This window comes from Aedes aegypti, chromosome 2 (assembly GCF_002204515.2).
Source record: "Aedes aegypti strain LVP_AGWG chromosome 2, AaegL5.0 Primary Assembly, whole genome shotgun sequence".
Lineage (NCBI taxonomy): Eukaryota > Metazoa > Arthropoda > Insecta > Diptera > Culicidae > Aedes > Aedes aegypti.
In genome coordinates this window covers 212,952,368-212,972,901 of record NC_035108.1, presented here as the reverse complement: position 1 = coordinate 212,972,901, position 20,534 = coordinate 212,952,368, and the positions used below count along the sequence as shown (strand labels likewise).

The 20,534-nt window shown below is 39.3% G+C and overlaps 1 protein-coding gene across 2 annotated transcripts; it reads left to right on the top strand.

The window, feature by feature from the left end:
• Positions 1 to 1,402: 1,402 nt before the first annotated feature.
• LOC5576978 (negative elongation factor E) lies at positions 1,403 to 20,332 on the top strand. 2 transcript variants are annotated; one of them, XM_001663023.2, is made up of 5 exons: positions 1,403 to 1,594; positions 1,658 to 1,838; positions 2,423 to 2,811; positions 19,418 to 19,529; positions 19,595 to 20,332. In XM_001663023.2, the coding sequence occupies exons 1-5, from the start codon at positions 1,514 to 1,516 to the stop codon at positions 19,669 to 19,671; spliced, it is 840 nt and encodes a 279-aa protein (XP_001663073.1). In that variant the 5' UTR covers positions 1,403 to 1,513; the 3' UTR covers positions 19,672 to 20,332. The 2 variants fall into 2 exon arrangements, with proteins under 2 accessions (XP_001663073.1, XP_021699593.1); XM_021843901.1 differs by having other exon boundaries at positions 1,406 to 1,594; positions 2,426 to 2,811.
• Positions 20,333 to 20,534: the final 202 nt, after the last annotated feature.

Genomic DNA, 20,534 nt, shown 5'->3' with positions numbered 1-20,534 from the left:
TTTGCTCTCCTTCCAAAACCATCGAAGTGTTTAATGTGCTTCAACTTTTGGCACGTTATTAGCTGATTTAACAATATCAAAAATTGATAATCAAACCATAGCAAACAATTAAACAAAACAATGGTCTTTATTTTCACAGTTCTTACAACTGACAGTGGGCGATATTCACTTATCGCCCGGGACATCCTGGCTACGAAGAACACTGTGTATCGATATATGGTTGTCATGGGCCTGGAAATGTCAGATAGGTACAATCCCAGTGTTAAAACTAAAACCCCTGTGGTGTTTTTGTCGACTAAGCGAACGTCAAACAAAATCAAAAGTGTCAAGGTTCGTTTATGGACCCAATTTTCAAATTAAAGTTTAAACATAATATAGCGGTTATTTGAGCGCGAAAAAATGCTCAATTAGTTGCAGTAACATGCTGTTTCATGTCATTGAATAAAAACAAGATTTCATTACAAATTTTAGGACCCAATTTGACATCTTCTCTTGACATTCGAGTGCTTTTTATTTGGATTTTTTTTTCCAACCAGCGAACATCCAATCATCGAATCATTCCATGTAGCGGACCCCTAACGAATGAATCCGCACCACAGACAAACAGATGTAACATGTAGAACAATTTTCTTTAAAATCCAACACCGAGTTTACACCTGAGAGAGACTCGCGAAGAGGAAAAATATCAACGTCATATGCAGCCCAGATTCCCCTCTCACGAAACGTCAAATGCAGCCCACCGTTGTTATGGCTGAAAAAGTGAAAAGTATTGTGTTCAAAGTAAATTGTTATTGAAAATCTCAGTTAGCGGAGCAGTTTTTTCCAAAGTTGCTGATAAATCTAAGCAGAAGATTAATTATTTCTAATGTATGCTACGTTTGCTGGCATGAAATTTTACTCAAACGGCTATTTATGATTCGATGTGATGCAAACTCAATCTTTTTTGCTGAGAGGTTCATGTGAGGATTTGAACGGCTAGCGAATAATTGGTTTAAACACAAAGTGGAATAAGGAAAAACTCAGCAATCACAGAAAAAGAAGACCGTCTTCGCGAGTCTCGTCTCAGGTTTACACAATCATCATCTGGTAAGCATGTTGAACGATTTACTGTTTCGTGCAACAAGACCTGCAGATAACGGTAGTGTGAAACGTCAAATACGAAGGAAAACGACGCGCGCGCCTCTGGTTGAGAGCGAATTTAAAATGATCGCCAAAAGAATGGTCGATGGAAATTTCGTCAGTGTTTCGTCTGTTTGTCTGTTTCCCCACTGTACCCAGCGAATGGCGAATACTTGTATTTTTTTTGCGGTGTCGATGAACGCATCAATGGACCCCTCGACTTGAATAAAGCTGCATTAACTCGTTTTTTGAGTAATTTTGATTCTGTGTGCACGGCACGCTGTCAGATGACAGTTATACTGTTGTTTATAAACAGTGAAGCGATTTTGTTCGTGAAATCAGCAATCAAAATTTCCAAATTCGATTTAATTACTCAAATATTACGAATTTCATAATGGTTTACATTCATTTCCCGTCAAATTTAACGGAAGAGGAGTTGATGCTCCAAGCCAAATATGCCAAGCTGAAGAAAAAGGTATGTTACTCCTCCGATTTGCACTGCATCTTTTCTTGTTTCTAACTTGTTGATATTTTACAGAAAAAGGCACTGCAAGCTCTGAAGGCACCTAAGCAAGAGCCGGAGAAAAATCTGATTCCCAAACGACCCGCGGATGCCCGGGATGCTCGCGAAGTTGCCAGGAAGCTCATAAAAAGTGGGGCCATACAGGCCATCCAAAAACCGCAGGCGAAGCAGGAGAGTTCCTTCAAACGGCCGAAAGGTAATTGAACCTCAATAGAAAGAAGGGTGGGGCAAAAATTCCCTTTCAAGCTGTTCTTTGATGTATTATTCAAAACAATTGTTATAAATGTTATGGTAGTTTGAATGCTATTCTAGTACACTTCTAGTAAGACACTTGCTCTCTAAATATTAGATATCGATTGAGATTTGAGAAAATTATAGGTAATTTTCGGTCGATCTCTCATTTTTTCCTTCGTTTTATGAAAAAAATGCGGTTTATTACGTTATTTTTTGAAATAACGCGGGTTTTCAACGCTGTACTGGTATTCCTGTCAAGAAAGTATCGATATTTCAGTCAGGAAACTTTGCCTTACACTAGATAGGAACTCTTGACCCACCGTTGGGGCAAAAGTTCGTTCAGGACAATCAATTTTGAAATTATTATAACTAAACATATCACCCATTTTTTTTTACTCAATTTTGTTCAGCAAATATGTTGAAGGTACATTATATGATTTTTATTCCTTTTCAACTGCACATTTTCTCTGGAAATATTGATTATTCCACTAAAGTTGTATTTTTGCCAATCCTTACTCTATGTAAACTCTTCTTTGCCCTACTAAGCAGGTCAAGAACGGAAACGCTCCCAGCAGGAATCCAGCCCAGGTGCGCAGTACCAATCGTTTTCATCCGTGGAAACTCCACCGCCTAATCCAGCGTCAAGTCCTGATACGCCTACGGAGAAAGATCCAGCTCGGACGCCAAACCTGTATCAACAGTTTGCCAATGAGCGCGATAAGGAAGAACAAGCCGGAAAAGCTAATGATTCTCCTCGGGACAAACCACGCTCCGGCAATACGGTTTATGTTTCTGGCAACAAGGTGACGGAAGAATTCTTGAAGAAACACTTCATCGAGTTTGGGGAAATATTAAACATTTCAATGGAAATTGAAAAGGGGCGAGGGTTTATAACCTTCTCCAAAACGGAATCAGCGGATAAGGCGATAAGTGAGGTAAGTAAGGGATTTAATTTTCATCCAGGAACCAAAATTTTGCGACAAAATCCCAAGAACTTTCATAATGAACAAAAATCAAGCTTAAAGTAACACAAACTATATATAACATATAAGAAAAAGTTGAGTTTGGAGTGTTTAAAATGTATTTTGAGTTGAATTTATAATCGTTATCAGATTGATCAGATGATTTTTGGGAAAATATTGTTAATGATGGCATTTTTCATCGAAAATCGCTTGTTTTCCATATTACCAAAAACAAAGTCAATTTTCTAATATAAATTTCATACATTTCAAATAACATTAAAGATACCAGGTTAGAGTTATGCAAATTTTGAAATTTTGGATCCCCTATGCTTAAACGACTTATGGTAGGGGAATGTGGGGCAAGATGAGCACCCGGGGCAAGATGGGCACCCCTAGTTTGTGTAGTTCCTACCGATTTTTTTCAATACATTATTTGGGGTTCTGATGAATATCATTAAATTGATATGATGGCCATAAATTTCAGCTAAAAAATCAACAGCACAACGTAAATATTGTCCAAAATACATAGAAGTCCAAAAATTTACTATTTCATATAAGATTTGTTCATTTAAAAGTGATATTTTTGTTGCGTAAACAAATTAATTCATACGTTTTTGGTCGTATAGTTATAGAATAATCTTCTGTAGATAATCAAGAGCAAAACTTTTTATCAAATTTAAAAAATATTTCAATTGTTTTGATTATATTAATAAATTTACACCCTTGGGGCAAGATGAGCACTATGTTCAAAATTAAGTAAAATGTGAAATTATAGAACCACATTTAGCTGTGAGCTTGACTTACGGTATCTTCTTTGCACAAAACAATTTTTTTTTAAAAATATACAAACAAACAACAAATTTAATCGTTTTTTAAGTAAAATCTTAGCAATTTAAGAAAAGTTATTTATTTTCTCAGTGTCTATGCGACGTTCTATTCGTTCGGACGTGTTTCTACTCGCAAAGGCCGTTTTCGAAGTTTTTCGGGTGAATAATATTAATAGACCATCTGATATCGATAGCTGTGATTCCACGAGGAATTACTTCTGTAAAAGCAGATCTACCAACGGATTCCAATCCGGAGGGATAGCAGCTATTGCAATATAGTGTGACCTTGAAATCGAATCAACTCATAGTGGACAGTTAGATAGACAAACATTGTGAAAAAGAATAGCGCTCTGCAACAGCCAACAACAGCCAAGTGTGTGTGGTTATCATCACAATCATCAGTCATCGAAAGCTCTACACGAATAACGCATATCTTGGGCTGAAACGGTTGCCTACCTACTGGAGCTTAAGCATTTGTGCAAACAGGGCTCAACAAAATTATCGGATCAATTCCAAACTACCAAATTGTCTGTTAATTCACTTGTGGGGTAGATAGTTGGTGACAACTATCACTACTAAGTCTGGTATTTGGAGAAGATCTATCCACAGCATCGCAATTGCTTGCTAAGAGGGTGTTAAAGTGGCCAATGGCCACTTTTTACCATAATGGGGGATCGCGACCCCCAGGCAGAACAATACCTGGGTTTCTTGATCCGACTGACAAATTTGGTGAACTGACCATTCTTTTGATGGAGAAAGTCGGTGGTGGCATGATTTCGGATAATCCATTCATAATTGGAAAATCCATTGAAGAAGCTGCTGGAGATGAAATTGAAAAAGCCTACTCTGACGGGGATAGTTATGTAATGCATGTCAGGAATTCCAGTCAACTCAAACGACTGCTAAAAATGAATCGATTAATTGATGGAACCGAAGTAACTGTTGTCCCTCACCCAGGTCTCAATAGGTGTAGATGTGTAATTGTATGCAAGGACCTTCTGCGAATGGATGAAAAGGACATCCTCGACGAATTGAAAAGCCAGAAAGTAGTCGATGTTCATCGAATTCTTCGGACTGTCGACAAGGAGAAAGTGAAAACTGCTACGCTGATCCTAACGTTATGCTCCACGACATATCCTGCTGCTATCAAAGTAGGGGCTTTAAGGGTTCCCACCAGAGCCTACTATCCCAACCCCATGCTTTGTTACGGGTGCCTATCATACGGGCATACTAAGAAGCGATGCTCTGGTCCAACTCGATGTCAAAACTGTTCCGAAGATGCTCAACATGATGACTGCAAAAATCCTCCACACTGCAGAAATTGTTCTGAGAACCATCGACCCACAAGCCGTCAATGCAAAGTCTATCAGAAAGAAAACCTGATCATCAAAACCAAAATTGATATGAACCTCTCATTCCCGGAAGCTAGGAGAAGAGTTGAGGAACAGTACGGAAGAACATACGCTGGAGTTACGGCTCAAGATCGACTCGCAGTATCGCAAGCTAACGAAGAAGTTAAGACACTCATCGCTAAGAAAGACGCGGAAATTACGGCACTCCAACAACAAATGGAAAAAATGAAGGCTTTCATCAAATCCAAACTAATGGACAACCGGTCGCCCCCCGAAATCAACATTCCCGCCACTATCGACAACCCCATCACCTCGAGCAATCTGGCTACCAAAAGCAATACTAAAAGTGATCACGACAAGGCCCAGACAACAACCCAAACCTCTGGAAGAAGTACGGATCAAAAAGTGACTCAAGTTCGGCAACAACTTAACCAAACATCGCGCAATCCTGCAAAAAGATCGAATCCAACACCAGTTTCATCCAAGGACATACCTGCTAAACAAACGGTAGTTGAATTAACAGAATTTGATATTTCGGATGAAGAACACGCTTCTATCGAAGCAATAATAGTAGAGGGCTCAGGTGATCATAATATGGAAACAACCGAGGCTGATCCACTCGAACTCTAAATCAATCACGGATATACAGCTCAACAAAATACATCACTCTGACAACTATACCCGACCTACGACGAACTCTGCCATTTCCCGGAAACAATCGAATTGCAAACGGTTTGAGGGTGGGGAATGTGAAGTACCCCCCTCACTTTCTATTAAGAAAGCGTTGTCAGATAGGAAGACGATCCGGGACGCTCTACCCCAACCCGTTGACCGTCAACCTTCCACAACGGCCGTATCCAATGCCATCACATGCTCCCACTGGACCTCGCCCAAATATCAGCATAACATGAGAGAAACAGTTCTGGAAAACCTCCCGTTAAATGCCGTCAGCAATGCCGCAATCTATGATCGTCTGCGCGGATTCGTGCAAAGTTCATCAAGCAGTCATTCAAATTCAACATCCTTCTACGCTGGTTTCAACATAGCTCGCAGAGCAAGGCTTTCCACACCGGCCCTGACCGAGGATGTTCCAGAATTATCTGATGAGCCCTCGGCGGCAGCCGGTGTGGCTTGCCTACCTTTACAGGCAAGTATCAATGATTTTCGCATCCAGGATAGTTCCTGCTCTCCGCTTCTTTCAGAAACTTCCAGTGCTATATCGGAACCCATAGGCAACACTCCAAAACAATTATTGCTGCTACAGTGGAATGCTAGAGGTATCTGGAAGCGGCACGCTGAATTGTCTCAGTTAGTTCATCAAAATCCACCAGCGGTCATCAGTCTCCAAGAAATGTTTACTAAAACGACTGACAATCTACTGAAAAGCAAGTACAACTGGCAAACTATAAATCGCAACAAGCAAGGCGGCTGCGGAATAGCTGGAATAGGAGTGCTAAAAGAAATACCCCATAGCTTCGTCAACGTCAACTCTAATCTCCTCGTGTGCGTTTCCCGAATATCCTGGCCAATCGAAGTCTCAATCGTTTCAATCTACGTCCCCTGCCGCTCAGATGATCATCAGCTTATTGTAGACTTAAATCTACTTCTTAGGGACATAGAACCACCCTTCCTCTTCAGTGGTGATTTCAACGCTGCTCATGAGGCTTGGGGAGCACCTAAGTCTACCAAGAGGGGCCGACTGCTGTTGGAGTGGGCGGTAGACAATAATCTACATGTAATTAATACCGGGGCCTCCACGCACCTCAGTGATGTTCATGGCACTTTCTCGTCAATTGATCTTACCATCGCCTCCAACTGTCTCGTCCCCAAGCTGTTTTGGGACGTCCACGACGACTTTATGGGAAGCGATCATGCACCTATCATTGTCTCCACTAACGATCCAATTCCCAAGCATACGGTTCCAAAAAGGTGGCTGTATAAAGATGCGGATTGGGCTGCATACGAGAAACTCGTTGATATCAAATTTTCATCAATCTCAAGCCAATCGATTGAGCAAATTACGCAATCCATTATAGAAGCTGCGACTGTCACCATTCCAAAATCATCGGGAAAGGCAGGAAAAACTTCTCAAATATGGTGGACGAAAACTGTAAGTAAAGCAGTCAAAATACGGAGGAAAAAGTTACGAGCCTTGCGGAAACTCGATGATGGAGATCCAAAGAAAGAAGAAGCACTGAGACAATTTAAAAAAGCTAGATCCGAAGCCAGGAAAATCATTGAAGACGCTAAAGTTCAATCGTGGAACCAATTTTGTGAATCATTCACCCCTACCACTGGCTCGGCCAAAATCTGGCAAAACTTCAATAAAACTCAGCGGCAAACGAAAAACAATTTCAAGCGGGCTATGTGTAAAAGGCCAATTTACAACAGATACTCGAAAAATTGCCAATGCATTTGCGGAAACTTTTGAGCACGCATCGGCGACCGACATGAACACTCCAAATCTTCAATCGGATTTCGCCGAATACCAAATTTTGTCCAATCCAGTAATAGATAAGCCATTTACAATGCAGGAGCTTCTCAACGCAATAGATAAATCCAAAGTGCATTCTGTCGGGGTCGATAATGTTGGGTATCCGATGGTAAAGCGTCTACCATTCAGCTGTAAAATCAAACTACTCGAACTATACAACCAGCTATGGAAAACAGGCACTTTTCCACAATCTTGGAGATCGGGAATAGTTATTCCCATACCAAAGGCTGGAGAAAAGCACAACTCAACAGAAGGATTTCGACCAATAACGCTTTTAAACTGCTTGGGCAAAATATATGAACGGATGATCAACCATCGCTTAGTAACCCATCTAGAGACAAACAAAATTCTTCATGATAGTCAATATGCGTTTCGAGCAGGCAAAGGAACATCGGTGTATTTTTCAGACCTGCGAGACATTCTTGAAAATGCAAAGGCAAACGATCTACATTGCGACATCGGTATCCTCGACCTGACAAAGGCGTTCGATCGAGTAAGCAGACCATACATTTTCAACGAACTTTGCAAAACAAACCCTGGGGAAAGAATGGTCAAATGTATAAGAGAATTCCTCGGTGATCGCATCTTTGAAGTTAGTATAAATGGACAACGATCTGAATCAAAATCCCAGCAAAATGGTGTCCCACAAGGGTCAGTTCTCTCCCCGACACTTTTTATACTCGCAATGAATTCCATTTTCTCTTGCGTTCCGAAGAAAATTGAAATATTGCTTTACGCTGATGACATTGTGTTAATAGTAACTGGTAAATCAGCCAAACCTACCAGACAACGGCTCATTGAGGGAATTAAAGCTGTCGAGCATTGGGCTGAAACAAGAGGTTTTCTGCTTTCAGGCAAAAAATCTTCAATTCTCCACGTTTGCCAGCGCAAACATCACCATATGCGAGCATGGAACGTTGAACCCTTAATTCATAGCGGCACTATTCGCGTGGTACGCTACGCAAAAATCCTCGGAGTTACAATTGACCAACGCCGCAGCTTCTGTCGTCATGTAAGGGAGATTAAGGAAAGTCTTCGTAACAAAATAAACTTCCTAAAGGCAATTTCCAGAAAAGCGTCAAGAACTGTTCTTTTACGAATAGGAGAAGCTATATGTGTTTCGAAAATGCTTTATGGAATTGAAATCGTAGGTCTGCAAAACGTAAGTAAACTTGAAGGCATTTACAACAAAATCGTCCGAATAGCATCAGGAGTTTACCCTACCACACCCACGCAATCTGTATTGGCGGAAGCTGGATGTTTACCATTCAAATATAAAGCAGCACTAACGCTCACTGCACGAGCAGCTGGAATTACTGAAAAAAATGCCAATGTACATCTCTCGGTACTTCAGGATGCTGACAACGCAATGAGGACTATAACTGGATGTGGTATACCTCCTATAAGCAAACTACATAGACCGCACTGCAGACCATGGTTGGACAAAGTACCATCCATAGATTGGTCAATCAAAAGTGGATATAAAGTAGGAAACTCTCCTACTATAGCCAGAAACCTCTTCTTCGAATTGGTTCGAACGAAGTACGCACATCATAAGCACTTCTACACTGACGGGTCAGTCGCTGGTAACCGAACTGGATTCGGAATAGTAAGCGACAAAATCAATTTCGAAAGACAACTTCCTCCAGCATGCACTATTTTCTCAGCTGAGGCTGCCGCTTTGGCCAGGGCAATATTACTAGTGCCCAAAAAGTCACCGGCTATCATCGTAACGGACTCTGCAAGCTGTTTAGAAGCATTGCATAAAGGAGCATCGAAGCATCCCTTTATCCAACAAATCGAAAAAACCCTTGGAAAAAAGAAGATAGTTTTCGTCTGGGTTCCAGGACACGTCAACATTGTCGGAAATGAAGCCGCCGACGAAGCAGCCAAACGAGGACGGACCAGCCGACCACTAAAAGAAGGAACCCCGAAAGAAGATCTAATTAAATGGTTTAGAAATCTCGTTTATACAAAATTTAATGAAGCATGGCTGAATGAATCAACCGAAAATCAGCTTAGAGTCACTAAGCCTACTACTACAAAATGGATCGACAGACCAGCTCGTGCAGAACAAAAATGTTTAACTAGGTGTCGTACAGGACACAGTCGGCTCACCAAAGGTCACATACTAGATAAAGGTCCCCTCCAATCTGCAGCATGTGTCAAGAAGAGAACAGCATAGAACACATTCTAATCCATTGTAATCAGTTTAAAAGTCTCAGAGACAAAATAGGATTAGCTAAATCAATGAAAAACATTTTAAAGAATGACAGAAAATCAGAAGGAAAGTTATTAGCGTTTCTCAGAAGAGCGAAATTGTATGAATTATTGTAAATATTTAAATCTACTTTAAGAGGCGAATGAATTCAATAATTTAAAGCCTCTATAATAAAGGCAAAAAAAAAAAAAAAAAAAAAAAAAAAAAAAAAAAAAAAAAAAAAAAAAAAAAAAAAAAAAAATTTATTTTCTGATAAAAGTTTTAAAAACTAAGCTAGTTGAAGATAAATATTATCAGATATTAGAGATAATATCTTGGGATATTGCAAGCACTGAAAAATAATAGTTTTCTTCAGTAAATTGCATCTTTTTATGGGGGTGCCCATCTTGCCCCGCAGTTTTTTTGACCGATGATAAAAAAGCTATTTTTTAAAGTGTTATTTGGAAAACTATTTATCACTTTTTAAAACTTTTAATGGTTGGAGGTCAAAGTAATAATGTAAAAGATAAGGATGGTTACCAATTTTAACAAAAATAATAACGTTTAAGTAGGCTTAAATCGCGCTTATCCTTAGGGTGCTCATCTTGCCCCGCCTGACCCTAAATAACATCCTCCCAAAGTTTGAAATGAATCAGAAAAAAATGGACTGTGCACAGGATATTTGAAGTTTATATGGATATTACTATGGAAAACGCCATCCTTTTGTGTGCAGCCTTCTTGTTCTATCTCTTCGTCTTAATGCTTTATGGAAAAGTGAACACTCATGTGAAATCCTTCCAGCTACAACTTTGCCGAAGACCACATTTTAATTGGACGTCAGGATAAATTGCTATTCATAATCATAAACTGGGTAGGTATGCATTTTACATGCTGAAAAAACTGCCCGGCAGGCGACAGTGGTGCTCCTGGTGGGTAGAATAGATCCAACTAATCCAGGCTACTATGTTCTACAGCAAAAAAGCAGTGTTGCTCTGAAAGTAATTGAATGATCATCTCAGCATGGCTTAGACTTTGTTATCAATAATACAAAACTATTCATACGTCCCATCAAATTGCGGTCTTCGGCAAAGTTGTAGCTGGAAAGATTTCACATGAGAAGAGTTTGTTCACATTTCATAGATTATTATTTCGAGCAGTTAGAGGACTGAACACAAATGCTTTGCCTTTTTCATAGTAATTCCCATATAAACATCAAATGGCGTGTGCACAACCAAATTTCTTCCAAATCACTTCAAATTTTGGGAGAATGATTTTTATCATATTTGACACCGTTTAAGCATAGGGGAGCAAAAATTTCAAAATTTGCATCAGTCTAGTGATCATCCATCCGGGAAATTCTGGAAAAGCGGAAAAAACAGAGAATTACAAATGACTGGGAGATATACTTATTTAATTATTTTATTTATTTATTTGTATTTGTATTTTCTTAATGAATATAAGTAAAAGTAACAAACAGAACGAGCAATAAACGACAACATTACATGAAATGCACACTTAACTATGTCTAAAGTATTCAGCAAATAGATTACAAAGCGTCGTCATAGTAATGTTAAAATCGAAGAGATGATAGATTTCGTTGCCATATGTCTAGTTGGTTCATGATGTCCGTATAGAGCGTTACGACTGCCGAGACTGACAAAATTCCGTCTACGCAGATTCCGCTCTGGAGCGTAGATGCTAACATCAGCCAGAGGGGATGGCGAATCGATGTTCCCTTGAAGCAACTTGGCTACAAAAGCGGCTTGCGATACACAACGCCTGTTCTCCAAAGTATCAATCCCCAATAAACGACAGCGGTCTTCGTAAAGAGGCAGGTTACTGGGATCACGCCAAGGAAGATTTCTAAGAGCGTGGCGCAGGAATTTTCTCTGAACAGATTCAATTCGGGTAATCCAGCTGGTGTGGAACGGACACCACACTATCGCAGCAAATTCCAGAATCGAACGAACTAGGGCGCAGTAAAGAGATCTCAGACACAGCGAGTTGCTGAAACCTTCTGTCACCTTCAGAACAAAACCAAGCTGTTTGTTTGCTCTCAAAACGATGTCATTGAAGTGGTAGTTGAACGTGAATTCTTCGTCCTACCAAACGCCCAAATCACGGACACGTTGTGAGCACCACGCTTCGAAAGCATCCAACAATCTCTGAAGGTGATGGCAGTCATCCAAGGAGTCGACGATCATATAGACTTTTGTACCATCGGCGTAGAACAGCCTGGTCCCAGGCGGTAAGACTAGAGATGCGTCGTTGATAAATAGCGAGAACAACAAAGGCCCAAAATTGCTGCCTTGTGGCACTCCGGATAAATTAGTGAATGAGCTCGACTCAATAGAGCCTATTTTTAAGCATAACGATCGGTTGGTGAGATATGATTCAAATCAATCGATGAAGCTATCGGACACGCCACATTTGCGAAGTTTTTGTAAAAGGATTCCGTGGTCAATACGATCAAACGCCGCTTTGAAGTCCAGATACACTGCGTCCACCTGTTTACCAGCATCGATCGCTCGTATGCATTGCGTTGAAAACTCAACCGACCTTTTCGGGAAGAAACCATGCTGATCACTGGAGATATACTGTTTGCAGCTTTTGAATATGGAGTCGTTGATGATAATTTCAAATACCTTTGAGCAGACACATAGTGAAGTTAAACCACGGTTATTACTCACGCTACGTTTGTCACCTTTTTTATGAATTGGAAATAGGAACGACATTTTCCAACTTTGTGGGAATACGCGGCATCCAAGTGAACGATTGAACAGCTTCACCAAAGATATAAGCAACGCTGAGCATCTTTTTAGTAGCGCTGGCGGAATCCCGTCTGGTCCAGGAGTGTTACACAGTAGGAGGGCTTCAGCTTGGTTATCGCACTTGCTATTTCCCGTTCAGAGATTTCAAACATTTCATAGCTGAAGACATCACGAGTAGTATCATCCAATGCAACATGAACTTGCGATGGCGCAGCAACGTAATTGTTGAAAGCACGTTGGAACTGTGCCGCGAAGAGTTCGCATTTGTCGCTGGTGCAGTCGGCTGACTGCTCGTCTAGGTACATCGATGTCGGTTGGCCGTATTCTTTCCTTTTCGAATTTATGAACGACCAAAATTGTGTTGGGTTCGTACAAAGGTTCTGTTCCGTTCTTCGTTTATAGCGAGCATACAGTAAAGCATTATAATTCCTGTACTCACGACTTGCTTCAATGAATGCCAATTTTGTCTGTTGCGATCGATTATTGCAATAGCACCGAAGGGCAGCAGAACGTCGGCGCCTAAGTAGACAATTACGTCTGTTAGACCAAGGCGGCTTGCTGGGCGGGCGACGCAGTGGAACATTATTCGTGACTGCTTGGGCAGCGTCCATTTATTACGTAACGCTAAAATTGGAAATTTTTGACCCCCTCCCCCCCTCCGTAACGCTTTTTGTACGAAAATTTTAAAATTTTTGTATGAGCCGTAACGCTTGAGCCTACTCCCCCCTCCCCCTCGAGCGTTACGTAATTTGTGGATGCCGCCTTGGAGCACAGAATCCAAATTTTCCGTCGACTGCTTCCGAATGCATACAATTTCATCAATTTTTCATATCGTTATCAGCATTTGGATTAAGGAAAATTTTGCCTATCCCCTGTACATACGGCTCCACTTTGCCAAATGCCACATGAACCTTCGTACGGACCCTTAACATAGGCTTTACAATACACATCCTCCACTTTCGGTATAAATTTCACGTCAAAGCTACCATCAAGTCAAAGCTACCATATTAAGTGTGTTTGGTCAAAATCGGTCTGCTACAATTAGTGGGATTCTTATGCGTAGAAATTACTCCAAAACACCGTATTTCTAAGGATCACCGTCCCACTATTAATTTCATAGCAAAATTCATATTTTTAGTTGAAATTTACTCTTGACTCTAAAATACACCCATTCCCTAATATTAATGTAAAGAAATTTTTCAAATTTATTATGACATCTATCAATTGGGAGCATAAATGTGCCAAAATCTTTAATCTTGTTTTTCTCGGCTTCATAGTTTGAAACATGGGACATTTATGCGTATAACGGCAGGATACCATTCAAAGAACGAGCATTCCAATTTAAAATATATAAATTATTATTCGGATCCATTAGAAGAACGTAATCCAATAACAATTTGATTAGTAAATTTTACACCAACTTGGACTGCTTCAGTCATAGTGGTGGTTTTGAACATTGCATAAATCATTTGATTCAATAGACCATTTCCGTGAAATTTTTTTATGGGCTAACATGCTTTCTGTCAATTTACTGAACAAACTTTCTTAAGGAACCGATATGTTTTGGAGCCTTTAACTATTAGAAAACAATGAAAAACTTGCGGCACGTTAGTTCACCCCTCGGTCCCCTACAATTTGTTTCACCTCGAAAAAATGCAGACCCCTTTTTCCCCTATGGTGTTGCCACCACGTTGTGGTGAATTTACGATCAGCTGGCATGACCAGATGATTTTTGTTTATGTTTTCATTCATCATCCGTTGCGGTTTCGCTCCCTCCTTCCTTCACGGCTCCTGAAGTCTCCGTAATCACCGTGCCGGCCGGTTATGACCGCACCCGGCGAACACTACACGGTTCTGTAACGCAAAGATTGTAGTCGACAGATGCCTGAACACTCTGCTTTGTGCCGACGAAGGGATTGAATATGCCGGAAGTTTCCGCCTAGAGGCAGCAACAGCCGCTCAAAATTTCCTTGCGCGGCTGTTGCTGCCTCAAGGCGGAAATCTTCCGGATCAACAGCCAACAGATAGCTTAAGGCATTTGTCGGTATGAATGGTAAAAAATAGCCTCTAATAGAACTAGCGGTACCGTAACTGCTGGGTGGGTGAGAGATTTGTTGTTAGGGGGTGGTTTTGAATTTTTAATCTGTGGAGGAAAATATATTTTCCTAAAGGAAGACTTGAATCGGGTTGGAGTTGGAACTGTGATTCAGAACGGGTTGCGCGGCGCCAGTTCCAACCTGGTTTAAAAACGTTTGTTTGAGTAGTTTCGGTGGCGCTCCTGTTTGGGGCGCCCTGACCGGGATCACGGTCAGTTTGAGCGCGCACCTGATTTGACGTTTGCAAATGTAAACAAGCATCCCAATGCAGGGGTGGAATCGAAAAACTGTTGCAAAATCACCACGCTGATACCCATAGGGTTGAACAAACTGTGCCGCATCTCGAATTATTTTTCAAAATGTGGTGAGTATCCATGTTTTCAAAAATTTGCAAGAAAATCAGGAGTGCATATAAACAAAATCTGAAAGCGTTAATATTCATTAAAAAGGATTGTCTTTCGAAGAAAAAATACAAAAACTGGGGGTTAGATCTGACGGAAATGGTCTATTGTTAAAAAAATAAAATCAGAGGGAGACATATCACTTGAAGTGGGTACATTATCTAATGTTTTTCCGTCAGAATTTTCGGTAGCCGAATAGGCGGAATAGAAGTTTCTGGGGGCGGCAGGGTTTTTTTTTTCATTTGATTTGAAACAAGTAGAACGGGTACTCATAGTATGCAAAGGGAAGGAGTTCAAATGACCTGCTACGATAGCGGCAAAGGGTTTTCCATGGGTAGATACATTCGAAATTAAAAGATTCGAACGGTTACCCGACAGATTAAAATTAGTTTGTGAATGAACATGACTATAATCCATCTGATGGGTATAATTCCTATTCAATCGATCGTTAACTGAAAGATGAGCATTGTTCGAAACTCGTTGTCTGCCTGGCATGAGCGTCGAAGACTCGCCTACGCGAATGGCAAGCCCAAAAATTTGACTTATGATTGCCCCGCAATTGGCGCATATGAACTTATCGGTATCTTCCTTCACTGGACAGACATCCTTGGCGTGAGAAGAACCTCCGCAAATCACGCATGTAGCATCCATGCGACATTTTTTTTGTTCCATGACCCAACTTTTGGCACCGACGGCACTGAGTAGGGTTCTGATAATTTCCTCCAGGTTTCTGGAAATGTTCCCATGTCACACATGGGACATCGAATATAAGTTAATATTATTTAGTTCTTTTTTGTTAAAGTGAACTAAGGGCCCTGTTTTATAAGTCGAGTCGATCAAAAACGACTCGACTGGAGTCACTATCGACAAAAAATTTCGCTCGACTTGGCTCTGTCACTCGAGTTTATCGACAGTTGTCACTTTATGTGACTGGATTACTATGGTAGTCGACGGGTGACATCTGAAATATGCATGCTTACTTTGATCGACAATGACTACTGACGAGTCACGTGAATTAGCTCGAATTACAAAATAGACCCCTAAATAATATTCTTGAGAAAGCCCTTTCCGAACAATGCCAGATTGGGTTCTCTTTTTAATAATGATCACTTGGACCAAGTAAAATTCAAGTAAAGCATTTATTCCATTTCTGCTCTCTTCAGGTGACTTATATTCACTTGAGAGACTTTTCAAAACGACTTTGAACAAACGTTCAGTTTTGGCGTCATAAGTAAAAAAATTGTGCTTCTTCTCTTCAAGATGTTTGAGATTTCTCTAATGGAGTTCAAGATCTCCTGCCTAAATCCCCAAAATTGGGAACAATTGACCACGATAGGCGGCACTCTTTGCTTTCTCACTTGAATCAAATATCCAGGGCTAGAGACTGCTTTGATTTGGTGTTCGGAAAATTTGTCTAGAGCATCGAACTGATTGCTCATACAATTATTAATATCAATCATTTAACCATTGGAAGAAAGTTCGCATTCCGAAGAAACGTCATTTCTTCCATTCTTGCCACGTTTAGTGACAGTTTCAAATTCCACTTTTGGATGGAAGTTGTGAATTCAGAGATTCACCCTTCCTTTTGTTTGTAGTTGCAATCATGTTTAGTGGATAAAAGAAAGAAGACGAGACCTCCCAAGAGGGTTTTTCCCAAGACGGGTCCAAGAAGGATTACCACCGCTAGCTTTCGCCAACGAAAAATCGAAGGCACGGCTCCAAACAAGGATCGTACTAGTACTGAAAAGTACTGTTTTAGTAGCTCTGAAAAGTACCTTTATTTTTAGCACTGAAGAGTGCTGTTGCTGTAGCACTGAGAAGAAATGTTTTATTGCTTTAGGCAGTTTTTAAACAAACTTCCAAGAATTCGTGTACGCACAACACGAAGGTACGATGCGCACTGGAATTCTTAATGCTGAAACTTTGATCAATTGGTCACCAGCGAGTGACCAATCGTTCAATTATTCCGTTTGAACGGATATCTGGTTCTCCAGATTGGTGTTCTTGGTGTTTTGAGGTACACTCAAAAAAATCCAAACGTCATTGCTACGTGAAAAATCACGTAGATCATTCCAAATTCATTTTACCTCCACTTCACCTGACTAAGATAAAGATCACTAAATCATTCATAACCATCAAATAGTGACTCGGTAATGTTTACTGAGGTTACCTATCGCACTTACGTGGAATTCACGTAGGTGCCTGAGTTCATTTTGACATCTGCATAGTGTACGTACATTCGGTGTTGAGCTCAAATCCTAAGATGGCGCCCGCTTGATTTTAGAAGAACTTCAGAAGCTGCTGCTGCTTTAAACCCTGTGTAAGATTGATTTCAAGGTAAATATACTTTGAATACCGAAGAATACGTGCATTACTTCATATTTTATACGTGATTTATAACCTCTATCAATTATAGCACGCGAAGGCTACACCAAGACAGACCAAACTTACAACATTGGGGAAACAAACAGGAATCAAAATGCTCAGATTGACAATAAAAATATCACAATCTTTTAAGTTTGTTTACATTTTCCAATTGGGAATTAGTTTTCTTCCAAAGCCTATTAGAAATAAGATTGGTCTTTATTACAGTTAAATTTAATGCAAAACCATCTAGGTCCTAATGAAACGCTTCGTAAAGGCTACCGGAAAATCCACGTAGCTCTTACGTTTAGCGACGGTGGAATGGACGAAGTTCAAAAGTTCATGCGTTCATTCTGGGCTACCTATGATTAACGTAAGAGCTACGTGAAAAGTGCGATGGAAAAAAATCACGTATGTTTTCACGTAACAATGACGTTTGGATTATTTTGAGTGTATGACATCGATTCATCTTCACCTTAAGGTAAAGATACATCGAAGCCACATCTCAAGGCAAACCAATATTTTAATATAAAAAACCAAAGGAAAAGGATGAAAATTTAATCGATTGGTCGGTCACCACCACAAGTGACCAATCAATCAAGTTCATCTTCAACTCAAACAAAACTCAACATAAAGTGCAATGGAGTTTTATAATAACTCGAATAGAATCGTATGTATACAATCTTATATGTTCTCAACAAAACGAAATTCATCTCTGCTAATTAATTTCAAACAAAAAGTGTTTTGTCGCGAAGTTTTGATTATTGGCTCATAGTGCCATTGTTGAAATGCTTCCTATGTACTGTGTATTATTTTCTCGATTTCATGCGCTTTTTGAATAGCGCCCAAACCGTTGATTTTAGCGATATAGTTTGTTCGGAGAAGTTTCTTGGTATATTAAACCGCAACTTTTGACGAAAAAAGTTTTGTGATCAATCCACCTAGCAGTGAGATAAAAAAAATAATTTTTCAAAACATTTAGATAGACATATGGTGTCTTCGGCAAAGTTATAGAATTAGCAATTTGAAACAACTTTGTCGAAGACACGATTTTTCTATCTCTTATACTTTTTGAGATATATGCCGTTGTATGTGAATGGCCCCTAAAAATCATACTTTTCATCATAACATTTTTCCAAGATTTTTAACATTTTTTGTGTTTTCTACAAAGTTATTTTTCATGAAAAAACCCGTGTTTTTGCTGAACATATCATCACTCTATCTTTTGAAGTAACAAAGTTATTCATGAATTATTCTTTTTTCAAGGGGTAGTTTAGGCCTCTATAACTGGCTTCGGCGCAAAATGGCGCAGACAACTCTTACAAATGATGAAAGTACCATATCTTCCCTTTCGACATTTGATAAAAACTTTTGTCTATAAGCGTCTTTGCTTGGGTTTTAACTATCAAACAAATAAGCTTTATTAAAACGAATTCGACTGCTAATTCTTTTACTTTAAGAGATAGAGAGGTGCGATGTTCAGCAAAAACACGCGTTTTAAGGTGTTCAACAACTTTGTAAAAGACATGAAAAATAATAAAAATCTTGTAAAAGAGTTACGAATTTTTTAACACAAAGTACACAAATTTGTATGAAAAAACTCGTTCAGAATCATTTTTTCTCATAACTTTTTACTTAAATTTTTAAACGGGTTTTTTTCATGACATACAACTTTGTAGAAAACACAAAAAATGTTAAAAATCTTGGAAAAATGTTATGATGAAAAGTATGATTTTTAGGGGCCATTCACATACAACGGCATATATCTCAAAAAGTATAAGAGATAGAAAAATCGTGTCTTCGACAAAGTTGTTTCAAATTGCTAATTCTATAACTTTGCCGAAGACACCATATGTCTATCTAAATGTTTTGAAAAATTAATTTTTCTATCTCACTGCTAGGTGGATTGATCACAAAACTTTTTTCGTCAAAAGTTGCGCTTTAATATACCAAGAAACTTCTCCGAACAAACTATATCGCTAAAATCAACGGTTTGAGCGCTATTCAAAAAGAGCATGAAATCTAGAAAATAATACACAGTGCTATGACATGATATCCTATGATATGTTTCTAGCTCCACAGCAAGACTGTCGGTGGTATCCAGCTTCAGGTGCAACTGGCAAGACGGCAACCGCAAATAAATCCAATAAACGATGCTGGATCGTCTTCTACATGGTCTGCTTTAGGTAACATAGAACGTGCGTAAGAGTCAAGGAAAAATATTCAACATAATTTCCTTTTTTTCTTTTAGCTACGTACCGCTCGCAGAAAGGCAAACACAAAGATAACCGAGAGCTGGTGTGTTACGATCATGATGATATATTCTAGATTTTAAGTTGGATGAAATGGATAAATGGTGAGTATTAGTATTACATTACGTAAATTACGTATCAAAATTTCTAATCAAAAACCAAGCTGAGAGCAATGCATCCGATTTTTTTCGCTTGCTCCAACATGTGTAAAAACATTCAATACACTTTCTAGGCAGCGTCGAATCGTTGGCGGTGTTAAAAGAAGTATAACATTTTTGAATGAAAATTATATAAAATAATTTAAAGATTAGTTAATAACGTCGATTTTTGTAAAATTTCATAAATATAGCTGATGTTTGATCTGTTTTTATTATACATAACAAATTGGACTCTCCAATCTTCTCGTTATGGTGAAGATAAATCGAAGCCAAACCTGAAATTTTCAAGATCACAAATACCTGGTGGCGACCAATCGATTAGGTATTCAGCTCAAACAAGTGTTAGGTTCTCTAATTTTGTGCTCTAAAAAGTTTGAAGTTTGGCTTCGATTCATCTTCACCTTAAATAGGATTTTTTTTCCTTAATTTTACGCTCTGTTTCCACCATGAAGTTGAGCAAAGAACAGTCGAAAATAATAACAGACTAAAAATCAGGTTGGAAGTGCTCCAATTGATTATAGGATGCCCTGCTCGTCAAACCTAAATTTGGCGCTAGATGTAATAAATAAAAGAAAATCACGCAACTTTATATTTAATTACTTTAGTGGAATATCACTGCAAGTTATCCAACAAAAAGTTGCGGTTTTATAATACCGTCTTTCGAATAAGCATGAGAATTGTTCAAAAATGCATATGCCCTAATGTAAACGCTTTCTTATTTATTTATTTATTCAACTTTCATTCATATGACGCAACATTGGTCTTAATGAAAACCTTAACT